This window comes from Pristiophorus japonicus, chromosome 2, assembly GCF_044704955.1.
Source record: "Pristiophorus japonicus isolate sPriJap1 chromosome 2, sPriJap1.hap1, whole genome shotgun sequence".
Taxonomy (NCBI): domain Eukaryota; kingdom Metazoa; phylum Chordata; class Chondrichthyes; family Pristiophoridae; genus Pristiophorus; species Pristiophorus japonicus.
The window spans coordinates 3527355-3542755 of record NC_091978.1 but is presented as its reverse complement, the minus strand read 5'-3'; the positions used below and the strand labels follow the sequence as shown (position 1 = coordinate 3542755).

At 47.3% G+C, this 15401-nt stretch overlaps 1 protein-coding gene across 1 annotated transcript in view; it reads right to left on the bottom strand.

Annotated features, from left to right (window-relative positions):
- Positions 1-15401, bottom strand: part of LOC139229261 (drebrin-like) — a 218952-nt gene that overhangs the window by 40373 nt on the left and 163178 nt on the right. Inside the window, exons 19-20 of the mRNA XM_070860923.1 lie at positions 14650-14769; positions 7836-7955 (exon numbers count right to left, since the gene is read on the bottom strand). Coding sequence (XP_070717024.1) covers positions 7836-7955; positions 14650-14769 — 240 coding nt within the window. The remainder of the gene's footprint in view (positions 1-7835; positions 7956-14649; positions 14770-15401) is intronic.

Below are 15401 nucleotides of genomic sequence, written 5' to 3'. Positions count from 1 at the left end.
TTTGAGGTCCTGCTTTTTAATCTCTCTCCTAGTTCCCTAAACTCTGCCTGCAGGACCTCATTCCTCTTCCTACCTCTGTCATTGGTCCCGATATAGACCACGACCTCTGGCTGTTCTCCCTCTCCCCCCAGAATGCCCTGCAGCCACTCAGTGACATCCTTGACCCTGGCACCAGGGAGGCAACATACCATCCTGGAGTCACATCTGCGGCCGCAGAAACTCCTGTCTGCTCCCCTGACTAGCGAGTCCCCGACCGCTATTGCCCTTCCATTCTTCCCCCTCCACCCCTGTGCAGCTGAGCCACCCGTGGTGCCGTGGACTTGACTTTGGCTGCACTCCCCAGAGCCACCATCGCCCTCACCGGTACTCAGAACAGAATACCGGTTAGAGCGAGATGGACTCAGGGGACTCCTGCACTACCTGCCTAGTCCTCCTCTTCTGTCCAGTGGTCACCCACTCCCTGTCTGCCTGCACACTCTTAAGCTGCGGGGTAACCGTGCTATCCAAGTCACTTTCAGCCTCACAGATGCACCTCAGTGACTCCAGCCGCCGCTCAAGCTCGAGTTAGTGCAGCCGGAGACACCTCCTGCACACATGGTCATCCCGGCTGCGCGAAGCACCCGGGACTTCCCACAGAGCACAGGATGTGCCCTGCTATCCCTCTCGTTATTAGATTCATTTACTAAAGTTTTTAGCATACCCCTCTGGCCTTAGTAAAGACTAAAAGACACCAGTCAAAAAAAACGTGATACTCCCCGGCCTCGAATCTGAATTACCAAGAAAAAATGATGTGACCTTTACCAAACAATCACTTCCCTGCTTTCCTGTGAACCGTGATTCTTTCTACCTCTTCGCCTCCCAGCTACTGCAGCCTCCGGGGCTACCTCCTCCCGCTCTCGGACTCACTCTCGCTGCTGTGGGCCGCTCCTTTCATCCTCCACCGCATCTTCCGCTCTCGGCCAATAAAGGCAAGTATTCCGTATGCCTACTTAACCACCTTATCCACCTGGCCTGCTACTTCAGGGATCTGTGGACCTGCTCTCCAAGGTCGCTTTGTTCCACTGCACTTCTCAGTGTCCTCCCATTTAATTATATTCCCTTGTCTTGTTAGCCCTACCCAAATGCATCACCTGACACTTCTCTGGATTGAATTCCATTTGCCGCTGTTCTGCCCACCTGACCAGTGCGGATTTCGTCCCCTGCGGAGCACAACAGACAGGACCTTTATGGCACCACAGTTGCAGGAAAAGTGCAGGGAGCAGCGCCAGCCCTTATACATGGCCTTCTTTGACTTTACAAAGGCCTTTGACACTGTCAACCGCGAGGGTCTATGGAGCGTCCTCCTCCGTTTCGGATGCCCCCAAAAGTTTGTCACCATCCTCCGCCTGCTCCACGACGACAAGCAGGCCGTGATCCTTACCAATGGATCCATCACAGACCCAATCCACGTCTGGACCGGGGTCAAACCAGGCTGCGTCATCGCCCCAAAACTCTTCTCAATCTTTCTTGCCGCCATGCTCCACCTCACAGTCAACAAGCTCCCCGCTGGAGTGGAACTAAACTACGGAACCAGTGGGAACCTGTTCAACCTTCGCCGCCTCCAGGCCAGGTCCACCCCAACCTCTGCCGTCGAGCTACAGTACGCGGACAACGCCTGCATCTGCGCACATACAGAGGCTGAACTCCAGGACATAGTCGACGTATTTACTGAGGTGTACAAAAGCATGGGCCTTACGCTAAACATCCGTAAGACAAAGGTCCTCCACCAGCCTGTCCTCACCGCACAGCACTCCCACCCCCCGCAAGTCATCCAGATCCATGGCGGGACCCTGGACAACGTGGACCATTTCCCAAATCTTGGGAACCTCCTATCAACCAGAGCAGGCATTGACGACAAGATCCAACACCACCTCCAGTGCGCCAGTGCAGCCTTCGGCCGCCTGAGGAAAAGAGTGTTTGAAGACCAGGTCCTCAAAACTGTCACCAAGCTCATGGTCTACAGGGCTGTAGTAATACCCGCCCTCCTATATGGCTCAGAGACATGGACCATGTACAGTAGACACCACAAGTCGCTGGAGAAATACCACCAACGATGTCTCCGCAAGATCCTACAAATCCCCTGGGAGGACAGGTGCACCAACATTAGTGTCCTCGACCAGGCCAACCGATGTCAGGCTGACCGGTCTATAATTCCCTGTTTTCTCTCTCCCTCCTTTTTTAAAAAGTTACATTGGCTACCCTCCACTCCATAGGAACTGATCCAGAGTCAATGGAATGTTGGAAAATAACTGTCAATGCATCCACTATTTCCAAGGCCACCTCCTTAAGTACTCTGGGATGCAGACCATCAGGCCCTGGGGATTTATCGGCCTTCAATCCCATCAATTTCCCCAACACAATTTCCCGACTAATAAGGATTTCCCTCAGTTCCTCCTCCTTACTAGACCCTCCGACCCCTTTTATATCCGGAAGGTTGTTTGTGTCCTCCTCAGTGAATACCGAACCAAAGTACTTGTTCAATTGGTCTGCCATTTCTTTGTCCCCCGTTATGACTTCCCCTGATTCTGACTGCAGGGGACCTACGTTTGTCTTTACTAACCTTTTTCTCTTTACATATCTATAGAAACTTTTGCAATCCGTCTTAATGTTCCCTGCAAGCTTCTTCTCGTACTCCATTTTCCCTGCCCTAATCAAACCCTTTGTCCTCCTCTGCTGAGTTCTAAATTTCTCCCAGTCCCCGGGTTCGCTGCTATTTCTGGCCAATTTGTATGCCACTTCCTTGGCTTTAATGCTATCCCTGATTTCCCTTGATAGCCACGGTTGAGCCACCTTCCCTTTTTTATTTTTACGACAGACAGGAATGTACAATTGTTGTAGTTCATCCATGCGGTCTCTAAATGTCTGCCATTGCCCATCCACAGTCAACCCCTTAAGTATCATTCGCCAATCCATCCCAGCCAATTCACGCCTCATACCTTCAAAGTTACTCTTCTTTAAGTTCTGGACCATGGTCTCTGAATTAACTGTTTCATTCTCCATCCTAATGCAGAATTCCACCATATTATGGTCACTCTTCCCCAAGGGGCCTCGCACAACGAGATTGCTAATTAATCCTCTCTCATTACACAACACCCAGTCTAAGATGGCCTCCCCCCTCGTTGGTTCCTCAACATATTGGTCTAAAAGACCATCCCTTATGCACTCCAGGAAATCCTCCTCTACCGTATTGCTTCCAGTTTGGTTAACCCAATCTATGTGCATATTAAAGTCACCCATTATAACTGCTGCACCTTTATTGCATGCACTCCTAATTTCATGTTTGATGCCCTCCCCAACATCACTACTACTGTTTGGAGGTCTGTACACAACTCCCACTAACGTTTTTTGCCCTTTGGTATTCTGCAGCTCTACCCAGAAAGATTCCACATCATCCAAGCTAATGTCCTTCCGAACTATTGCCTTAATTTGCTCCTTAACCAGCAATGCTACCCCACCTCCTTTTCCTTTTATTCTATCTTTCCTGAATGTTGAATACCCCTGGATGTTGAGTTCCCAGCCCTGATCATCCTGGAGCCACGTCTCCGTAATCCCAATCACATCATATTTGTTAACATCTATTTGCACAGTTCATTCATCCACCTTATTGCGGATACTCCTTGCATTAAGACACAAAGCCTTCAGGCTTGTTTTTTTAACACCCTTTGTCCTTTTAGAATTTTGCTGTACAGTGGCCCTTTTTGTTCTTTGCCTTGGGTTTCTCTGCCCTCCACTTTTCCTCATCTCCTTTCTGTCTTTTGCTTTTGCCTCCTTTTTGTTTCCCTCTGTCTCCCTGCATTGGTTCCCATCCCCCTGCAATATTAGTTTAACTGCTCCCCAACAGCACTAGCAAACACTCCCCCTAGGACATTGGTTCCGGTCCTGCCCAGGTGCAGACCGTCCGGTTTGTACTGGTCCCACCTCCCCCAGAACCCGTTCCAATGCCCCAAGAATTTGAATCCCTCCCTGTTGCAGCACTGCTCAAGCCACGTATTCATCTGCGCTATCCTGCGATTCCTACTCTGACTAGCATGTGGCACTGGTAGCAATCCCGAGATTACTACTTTTGAGGTCCTACTTTTTAATTTAGCTCCTAGCTCCTTAAATTCGTTTCGTAGGACCTCATCCCTTTTTTTACCTATGTCGTTGGTACCAATGTGCACCACGACAACTGGCTGTTCTCCACCCGCTCCGAGACATCCTTGACCCTTGCACCAGGGAGGCAACATATCATCCTGGAGTCTCTGTTAGCGGCCGCAGAAACGCCTATCTATTCCCCTCACCATTGAATCCCCTGTCACTATCGCTCTCCCACTCTTTTTCCTGCCCTCCTGTGCAGCAGAGCCAGCCACGGTGCCATGAACTTGGCTGCTGCTGCCCTCCCGTGATGAGTCATCCCCCTCAACAGTACCCAAAGCGGTGTATCTGTTTTGCAGGGGGATGACCGCAGGGGACCCCTGCACTACCTTTCTTGCACTGCTCTTCCTGTTGGTCTTCCATTCCCTATCTGGCTGTGGACCCTTTACCTGCGGTATGACCAACTCGCTACACGTGATACTCACGTCATTCTCAGCATCGTGGATGCTCCAGAGTGAATCCACCCTCAGCTCCAACTCCGCAACGCGGACATATACACATATACATACACATATATACACATACATACATATACCTATATACACACACATACATATACCTATATACACACACATACATATACCTATATACACACACATTATATATATATACAAACACACACATAGATATACAGAGACACACACACAGATATACAGAGACACACACACACGCATAGATATACACGCACACAGATACATACACACACACAGATATACTGACACAGATATACACATACACACATAGATATATACACACACATACAGATACACACACACACAGATACACACACACACACATACATACACACACATATATATATATACATATACACACACACACATAGATATATATACACATACATACACAGATCATAGGCAGTCCCTCGGAATCGAGGAAGACTTGCTTCCACTCTTAGCATGAGTTCTTAGGTGATTGAACAGCCCAATACGAGAACCACAGTCCCTGTCACAGGTGGGACAGACAGTGGTTGAGGGAAGGGGAGGGTGAGTCTGGTTTGCCGCACGCTCCTTCCGCTGCCTGCGCTTGATTTTTGCATGCTCCCGGCGACGAAACTCAAGGTGCTCAGCGCCCTCCCGGATGCACTTCCTCTACTTAGGGTGGTCTTTGGCCAGGGACTCCCAGGTGTCAATGGGGATGTCGTACTTTATCAGGGAGGCTTTGAGGGTGTCCTTGTAACGTTTCCTCTGCCCACCTTTGGTTTGTTTGCCGTGGACGAGTTCTGAGTCGAGCGCTTGCTTTGGGAGTCTTGTGTCGGGCATGTGAACAATGCGGCCTGCCCAGCGGAGCTGATCGAGTGTGGTCAGTGCTTCGATGCTGGGGATGTTGGCCTGGTCGAGGACACTGATGTTGGTGCGTCTGTCCTCCCAGGGGATTTGCAGGATCTTGCGAAGACATCGTTGGTGGTATTTCTCCAGCAACTTGAGGTGTCTACTGTACATGGTCCATGTCTCTGAGCCGTACAGCAGGGCGGGAATTACTACAGCCCTATAGACCATGAGCTTGGTGACAGTTTTGAGGGCCTCATCTTGAAACACTCTTTTCCTCAGACGGCCGAAGGCTGCACTGGCGCACTGGAGGCTGTGTTGGATCTCATCATCAATGCCTGCTCTTGATGATAGGAGGATCCCGGAGCAGGGAAAGTGGTCCACATTGTCCAGGATCACACTGTGGATCTTGATGTCTGCGAGGCAGTGCTGTGTGGCGAGGACAGGCTGGTGGAGGACCTTTTGTCTTACTAATGCTTTCACACGCCTCGGTAAATACGTCGACTATGTCCTGGAACTCAGCCTCTGTGTGTGCGCAGACGCAGGCGTCATCCGTGTACTGTAGCTCGACGGCAGAGGTTGGGGTGGACCTGGCCTGGAGACGGCGAAGGTTGAACAGGTTCCCACTGGTTCCGTAGTTTAGTTCCACTCCAGCGGGGAGCTTGTTGACTGTGAGGTGGAGCATGGCGGCAAGAAAGATTGAGAAGAGGGTTGGGGCGATGATGCAGCCCTGTTTGACCCTGGTCCAGACATGGATTGGGTCTGTGATGGATCCATTGGTAAGGATCACGGCTTGCATGTCGTCGTGGAGCAGGTAGAGGATGGTGACGTACTTTTGGGGGCACACACACACAGATATATATCACACACATACACACACACACAGATATATATATCACACATACACACACACACAGATATATATCACACACATACACACACACACACACACAGATATATATCACACACACATACACACACACACAGATATATATCACACACACACACACATACACACACACACACACACACAGATATATATATCACACACATACACACACACACAGATATATATATCACACATACACACACACACAGATATATATCACACACACACACACAGATATATATCACACATACACATACACACACACACAGATATATATATCACACATACACACACACACAGATATATATATCACACATACACACACACACACACACACACACACACAGATATATATCACACACACACAGGTATATATCACACACACACAGATATATATCACACACACACACACACAGATATATATCACACACACACACAGATATATATATCACACACACACACACACACACACGTAGATATACACACACGCACAAATATACGCACACGCACAAATATACACACACGCACAAATATACACACACACAAACAGATATACACACACACAAACAGATATACACACACACACAGATATACAGACAGACACATAAATATACAGACAGACACACAGATATACAGACACAAACACACACACAGACACATAGATATACACACACACATTCATTCATTCATTCATTCATAGGCAGTCCCGTGAAGCGAGGATGACTTGCTTCCACGCCAAAAAAGGATGAGTTCTCAGGTGTTTCAATGAAGGACCTAATATTCCAGATCCTGAACTACATCCTGAAGGGTGGAAGATGCCTGTGGGTGGATTGTTTTAACGTGGGGTGACCGTTACACACCAGCCACCACACGGGCTTGACAGAGCGAGGTCTTGGTCCAGTGGCAAGGGTTAACCCGGACGACTGGAGACCTGCTCTGCTGCACAGACCGAGCGTTCACACATATCGCAGTGTGGGCTGGGCCCCTGGGCCCTCGCCTCTCCTGGGCCCCGATCACGTCCCTCTGCAGTCTCTCGCCGCTCCTGCTGTACCTGCCCACGCTCCAATCACCAACCTGGACCTTGGTGATGTCCCTCTTCACTGCCGTCGCTCTCCTGCACCAGCTCGCGCTGTACCTTCCCGTGGTACGTCACTATGCTGCCCATGGCCGCTGCCCACCGCTTCTTTTATGGCCCCGACCTGCCGCTCATGGTCTCTCAAAGGTCGGGGCCGCCATATAGATACACACACACACACACACACACATAGATATACAGACACAGACACACATTAATATACACACACACACACACACATTAATATACACACACACACACACATTAATATACATACACACACACACGCGCACACACAGATATACACACACTCAGATACACATACACTCAGATAGATATACACAGATACACACACACACACACACACATACACAAACCAGGACCAGAACGCGGACCCCAGTGTAGGTTGTACCTGTGAGGATTTCCCCCTTCATTCTTTGCCCCTCAGTCTCGTGAGGTCCCTCAGTAACTGCAGGGTCCCCAGTCGGGGTGGAGTCACCTTTGATCGGCTCGGACACATCCTCTCCTGAAACTAGAGTCAGATTGTAAAAGGGAATGGTTAGCTTCCGTCAGTGGATACAGTCCCGTGATTGTAACTCTTGCTGTGCACTTTGAACTGAGCAGGGCACACAATGGGTCACCCTGTGTGACCCCGCAGTGAGACGGGGCCTGATTGGTCACCGTGTATTCCCCTCAACTGGGAGGGCTTTAATTGGGGCCTAGTCGCCTTTTTATAATGAATTCTTACGAAGTGTCGATTTATCGCCTTGTGGTTTGGTGTCCTTTACCCGGGACAGTCAGTCACCACGGGCTCTCGCTCACGGGCAGAATTATTATTGGACTGTTCTATTTACCAAATTTTAATTTTATTTCGGTCTGGTGAAGCCCATCAGGACATTCTCTTTGAATGGCGGAGAAATACAAGTTTTTATATCAGATTAGCGACGAACGTGGAAAGGAACAGTCCGTTATAAACATAAACGGTCAAAGGAAAGGTGGGCTTAATTCGGGACTGAGAAGGAGCCCTATTGTGGAGGCACAGCACAAGCCACTTACCTCTCGTTAAATCCTCTCATTGAAGTGATTTCAACCTTAATCACAAGGCTGCTCCTCCCCATCTGCCAGTTCCCCTGTCCGTTCTGTCGATCTTATAACCGGGTATCTTCAGTTCCCAGTGCTGACTGTCTATCTGCCCTGTCTCAGTAATGGCTACCATGTCATAAGAACATAAGAAATAGGAGCAGGAGTCGGCTATTCGGCCCCTCGAACCTGCTCCCCCATTCAATAAGATCATGGAGGGCAGAGAAACCCAAGGCAAAAAGCAAAACAGGCCACATTACAGCAAAATTCTAAAGGGACAAAATGTGTTAAAAAGACAAGCCTGAAGGCTCCGTGCCTCAATGCAAGGAGTATTCGGAATAAGGTGGATGAATTAACTGCGCAGATAGCAGTTAACGGATATGATGTAATTGGCATCACGGAGACATGGCTCCAGGGTGACCAAGGTTGGGAACTCAACATCCAGGGGTATTCAACATTTAGGAAGGATAGACAGAAAGGAAAAGGAGGTGGGGTGGCGTTGCTGGTTAAAGAGGAAATTAATGCAATAGTAAGGAAGGACATTAGCCTGGATGATGTGGAATCGGTATGGGTGGAGCTGCGGAATACCAAAGGGCAGAAAACGCTAGTGGGAGTTGTGTACAGACCACCAAACAGTAGTAGTGAGGTTGGGGACAGCATCAAACAAGGAATAAGGGATGTGTGCAATAAAGGCACAGCAGTTATCATGGGCGACTTTAATCTACATATTGATTGGGCTAACCAAACTGGTAGCAATACGGTGGAGGAGGATTTCCTGGAGTGTATTAGGGATGGTTTTCTAGACCAATATGTTGAGAAACCAACTAGAGGGCTGGCCATCCGAGACTGGGTGATGTATGAGAAAGGACTAATTAGCAATCTTGTTGTGCGAGGCCCCTTGGGGAAGAGTCACCATAATATGGTAGAATTCTTTATTAAGATGGAGAGTGACACAGTTAATTCAGAAACTAGGGTCCTGAACTTCAGGAAAGGTAACTTCGACGGTATGAGGTGTGAATTGGCTAGAATAGACTGGCAAATGATATTTAAAGGGTTGACGGTGGATAGGCAATGGCAAACATTTAAATATCACATGAACAAACTTCAACAATTGTACATTCCTGTCTGGGATAAAAATAAAACGGAGAAGATGGCTCAACCGTGGCTAACAAGGGAAATTAAGGATAGTGTTAAATCCAAGGAAGAGGCATATAAATTGGGCAGAAAAAGCAGCAAACCTGAGGACTGGGAGAAATTTAGAATTCAGCAGAGGAGGACAAAGGGTTTAATTAGGAAGGGGAAATAGAGTATGAGAGGAAGCTTGCTGGGAACATAAAAACTGACTGCAAAAGCTTCTATAGATATGTGAGGAGAAAAAGATTAGTGAAGACAAACGTAGGTCCCTTGCAGTCAGATTCAGGTGAATTTATAATGGGGAACAAAGAAATGGCAGACTAATTGAACAAATACTTTGGTTCTGTCTTCACGAAGAAAGACACAAATAACCTTCGGGAAATACTAGGGGACTGAGGGTCTAGTGAGAAGGAGGAACTGAAGGAAATCCTTATTAGGCGGGAAATTGTTTTAGGGAAATTAATGGGATTGAAGGCCGATAAATCCCCACGGCCTGATAGTCTGCATCCCAGAGTACTTAAGGAGGTGGCCCTAGAAATAGTGGATGCATTGGTGATCATTTTCCAACAGTCTATCGACTTTGGATCAGTTCCTATGGACTGCCGCACGCTCCTTCCGCTGCCTGCGCTTGGTTTCTGCATGCTCCCGGCGACGAGACTCGAGGTGCTCAGCGCCCTCCCGGATGCACTTCCTCTACTTAGGGTGGTCTTTGGCCAGGGACTCCCAGGTGTCAATGGGGATGTCGTACTTTATCAGGGAGGCTTTGAGGGTGTCCTTGTAACGTTTCCTCTGCCCACCTTTGGTTTGTTTGCCGTGGACGAGTTCCGAGTCGAGCGCTTGCTTTGGGAGTCTTGTGTCGGGCATGTGAACAATGCGGCCTGCCCAGCGGAGCTGGTCGAGTGTGGTCAGTGCTTCGATGCTGGGGATGTTGGCCTGGTCGAGGACACTGACGTTGGTGCGTCTGTCCTCCCAGGGGATTTGTAGGATCTTGCGAAGACATCGTTGGTGGTATTTCTCCAGCAACTTGAGGTGTCTGCTGTACATGGTCCATGTCTCTGAGCCGTACAGCAGGGCGGGAATTACTACAGCCCTATAGACCATGAGCTTGGTGACAGTTTTGAGGGCCTCATCTTGAAACACTCTTTTCCTCAGACGGCCGAAGGCTGCACTGGCGCACTGGAGGCTGTGTTGGATCTCATCATCAATGCCTGCTCTTGATGATAGGAGGATCCCGGAGCAGGGAAAGTGGTCCACATTGTCCAGGATCACACTGTGGATCTTGATGTCTGCGAGGCAGTGCTGTGTGGCGAGGACAGGCTGGTGGAGGACCTTTTGTCTTACTAATGCTTTCACACGCCTCGGTAAATACGTCGACTATGTCCTGGAACTCAGTCTCTGTATGTGCGCAGACGCAGGCATCATCCGTGTACTGTAGCTCGACGGCAGAGGTTGGGGTGGACCTGGCCTGGAGACGGCGAAGGTTGAACAGGTTCCCACTGGTTCCGTAGTTTAGTTCCACTCCAGCGGGGAGCTTGTTGACTGTGAGGTGGAGCATGGCGGCAAGAAAGATTGAGAAGAGGGTTGGGGCGATGATGCAGCCCTGCTTGACCCCAATCCAGCCGTGAATTGGGTCTGTAATGGAACCGTGGGTAAGGATCACGGCCTGCCTGTCGTCGTGGAGCAGGTAGAGGATGGTGACGTACTTTTGGGGGCACACACACACAGATATATATCACACACATACACACACACACAGATATATATCACACACATACACACACACACACACACACACACACACACAGATATATATCACACACATACACACACACACACAGATATATATCACACACATACACACACACACAGATATATATCACACACACATACACACACACACAGATATATATCACACACATACACACACACAGATATATATCACACACATACACACACACACACAGATATATATCACACACATACACACACACACACACAGATATATATCACACACATACACACACACACACACAGATATATATCACACACATACACACACACACATATATATCACACACATACACACACACACACACACACAGATATATATCACACACATACACACACACACACAGATATATATCACACACACACACACACACACACACACACACACAGATATATATCACACACACATACACACACACACAGATATATATCACACACATACACACACACACACACACACACACACACACAGATATATATCACACACATACACACACACACACAGATATATATCACACACATACACACACACACAGATATATATCACACACACATACACACACACACAGATATATATCACACACATACACACACACAGAGATATATATCACACACATACACACACACACACAGATATATATCACACACATACACACACACACACAGATATATATCACACACATACACACACACACACAGATATATATCACACACATACACACACACACACACACACACAGATATATATCACACACATACACACACACACACAGATATATATCACACACATACACACACACACACACACACAGATATATATCACACACACATACACACACACACAGATATATATCACACACATACACACACACACACACACACATACACACACACACAGATATATATCACACACACACACACACACAGATATATATCACACATACTCACACACACACACACACAGATATATATATCACACATACACACACACACACACACACACAGATATATATATCACACACATACACACACACACACAGATATATATATCACACATACACACACACACAGATATATATCACACACACACACATACACACACACACACACATACACACACACACTGATATATATCACACACACACACACACAAAGATATATATCACACATACACACACACACACAGATATATATATCACACACATACACACACAGATATATATATCACACACACACACAGATATATATCACACACACACACACACACACACACACAGGTATATATCACACACACACAGATATATATCACACACACACACACACAGATATATATCACACACACACACAGATATATATATCACACACACACACACACGTAGATATACACACACGCACAAATATACGCACACGCACAAATATACACACACGCACAAATATACACACACACAAACAGATATACACACACACAAACAGATATACACACACACACAGATATACAGACAGACACATAAATATACAGACAGACACACAGATATACAGACACAGACACACACACAGACACATAGATATACACACACACATTCATTCATTCATTCATTCATTCATAGGCAGTCCCGTGAAGCGAGGATGACTTGCTTCCACGCCAAAAAAGGATGAGTTCTCAGGTGTTTCAATGAAGGACCTAATATGCCAGATCCTGAACTACATCCTGAAGGGTGGAAGATGCCTGTGGGTGGATTGTTTAACGTGGGGTGACCGTTACACACCAGCCACCACACGGGGCTTGACAGAGCGAGGTCTTGGTCCAGGGGCAAGGGTTAACCCGGACGACTGGAGACCAGCTTTGTTGCACGGACCCAGTGCTCACACATATCGCACAGTGTGGGCTGGGCCCCTGGGCCCTCGCCTCTCCTGGGCCCCGATCACGTCCCTCTGCAGTCTCTCGCCGCTCCTGCTGTACCTGCCCACGCTCCAATCACCGACCTGGACCTTGGTGATGTCCCTCTTCACTGCCGTCGCTCTCCTGCACCAGCTCGCGCTGTACCTTCCCGTGGTACGTCACTATGCTGCCCATGGCCGCCACCCACCGCTCCGGTTATGGCCCCGACCTGCCGCTCATTGTCTCTCAAAGGTCGGGGCCGCCATATAGATACACACACACACACACACACACACATAGATATACAGACACAGACACACATTAATATACACACACACACACACATTAATATACACACACACACACACATTAATATACACACACACACACACACACATAGATATACAGACACACACACACATTAATATACACACACACACACACATTAATATACACACACACACACACACACACATAGATATACAGACACAGACACACATTAATATACACACACACACACACATTAATATACACACACACACACACATTAATATACACACACACACACACATTAATATACACACACACACACATAGATATACAGACACAGACACACATTAATATACACACACACACACACACATTAATACACACACACACACACACACACATTAATATACACACACACACACACATTAATATACACACACACACACATAGATATACAGACACAGACACACATTAATATACACACACACACACACATTAATATACACACACACACACACATTAATATACAGACACAGACACACATTAATATACACACACACACACACATTAATATACACACACACACACACATTAATATACACACACACACACATAGATATACAGACACAGACACACATTAATATACACACACACACACACACATTAATACACACACACACACACACACACATTAATATACACACACACACACACATTAATATACACACACACACACATAGATATACAGACACAGACACACATTAATATACACACACACACACACATTAATATACACACACACACACACATTAATATACACACACACACATAGATATACAAACACAGACACACATTAATATACAAACACAGACACACATTAATATACACACACACACACACATTAATATACACACACACACACACATTAATATACACACACACACACACACGCGCACGCACAGATATACACACACTCAGATACACATACACTCAGATAGATATACACAGATACACACACACACACACACACATACACAAACCAGGACCAGAACGCGGACCCCAGTGTAGGTTGTACCTGTGAGGATTTCTCCCTTCATTCTTTGCCCCTCAGTCTCGTGAGGTCCCTCAGTAACTGCAGGGTCCCCAGTCGGGGTGGAGTCACCTTTATTCGGCTCGGACACATCCTCTCCTGAAACTAGAGTCAGATTGTAAAAGGGAATGGTTAGCTTCCGTCAGTGGATACAGTCCCGTGATTGTAACTCTTGCTGTGCACTTTGAACTGAGCAGGGCACACAATGGGTCACCCTGTGTGACCCTGCAGTGAGACGGGGCCTGATTGGTCACCGTGTATTCCCCTCAACTGGGAGGGCTTTAATTGGGGCCTAGTCACCTTTTTATAATGAATTCTTACGAAGTGTCGATTTATCGCCTTGTGGTTTGGTGTCCTTTACCCGGGACAGTCAGTCACCACGGGCTCTCGCTCACGGGCAGAATTATTATTGGACTGTTCTATTTACCAAATTTTAATTTTATTTCGGTCTGGTGAAGCCCATCAGGACATTCTCTTTGAATGGCGGAGAAATACAAGTTTTTATATCAGATTAGCGACGAACGTGGAAAGGAACAGTCCGTTATAAACATAAACGGTCAAAGGAAAGGTGGGCTTAATTCGGGACTGAGAAGGAGCCCTATTGTGGAGGCACAGCACAAGCCACTTACCTCTCGTTAAATCCTCTCATTGAAGTGATTTCAACCTTAATCACAAGGCTGCTCCTCCCCATCTGCCAGTTCCCCTGTCCGTTCTGTCGATCTTATAACCGGGTATCT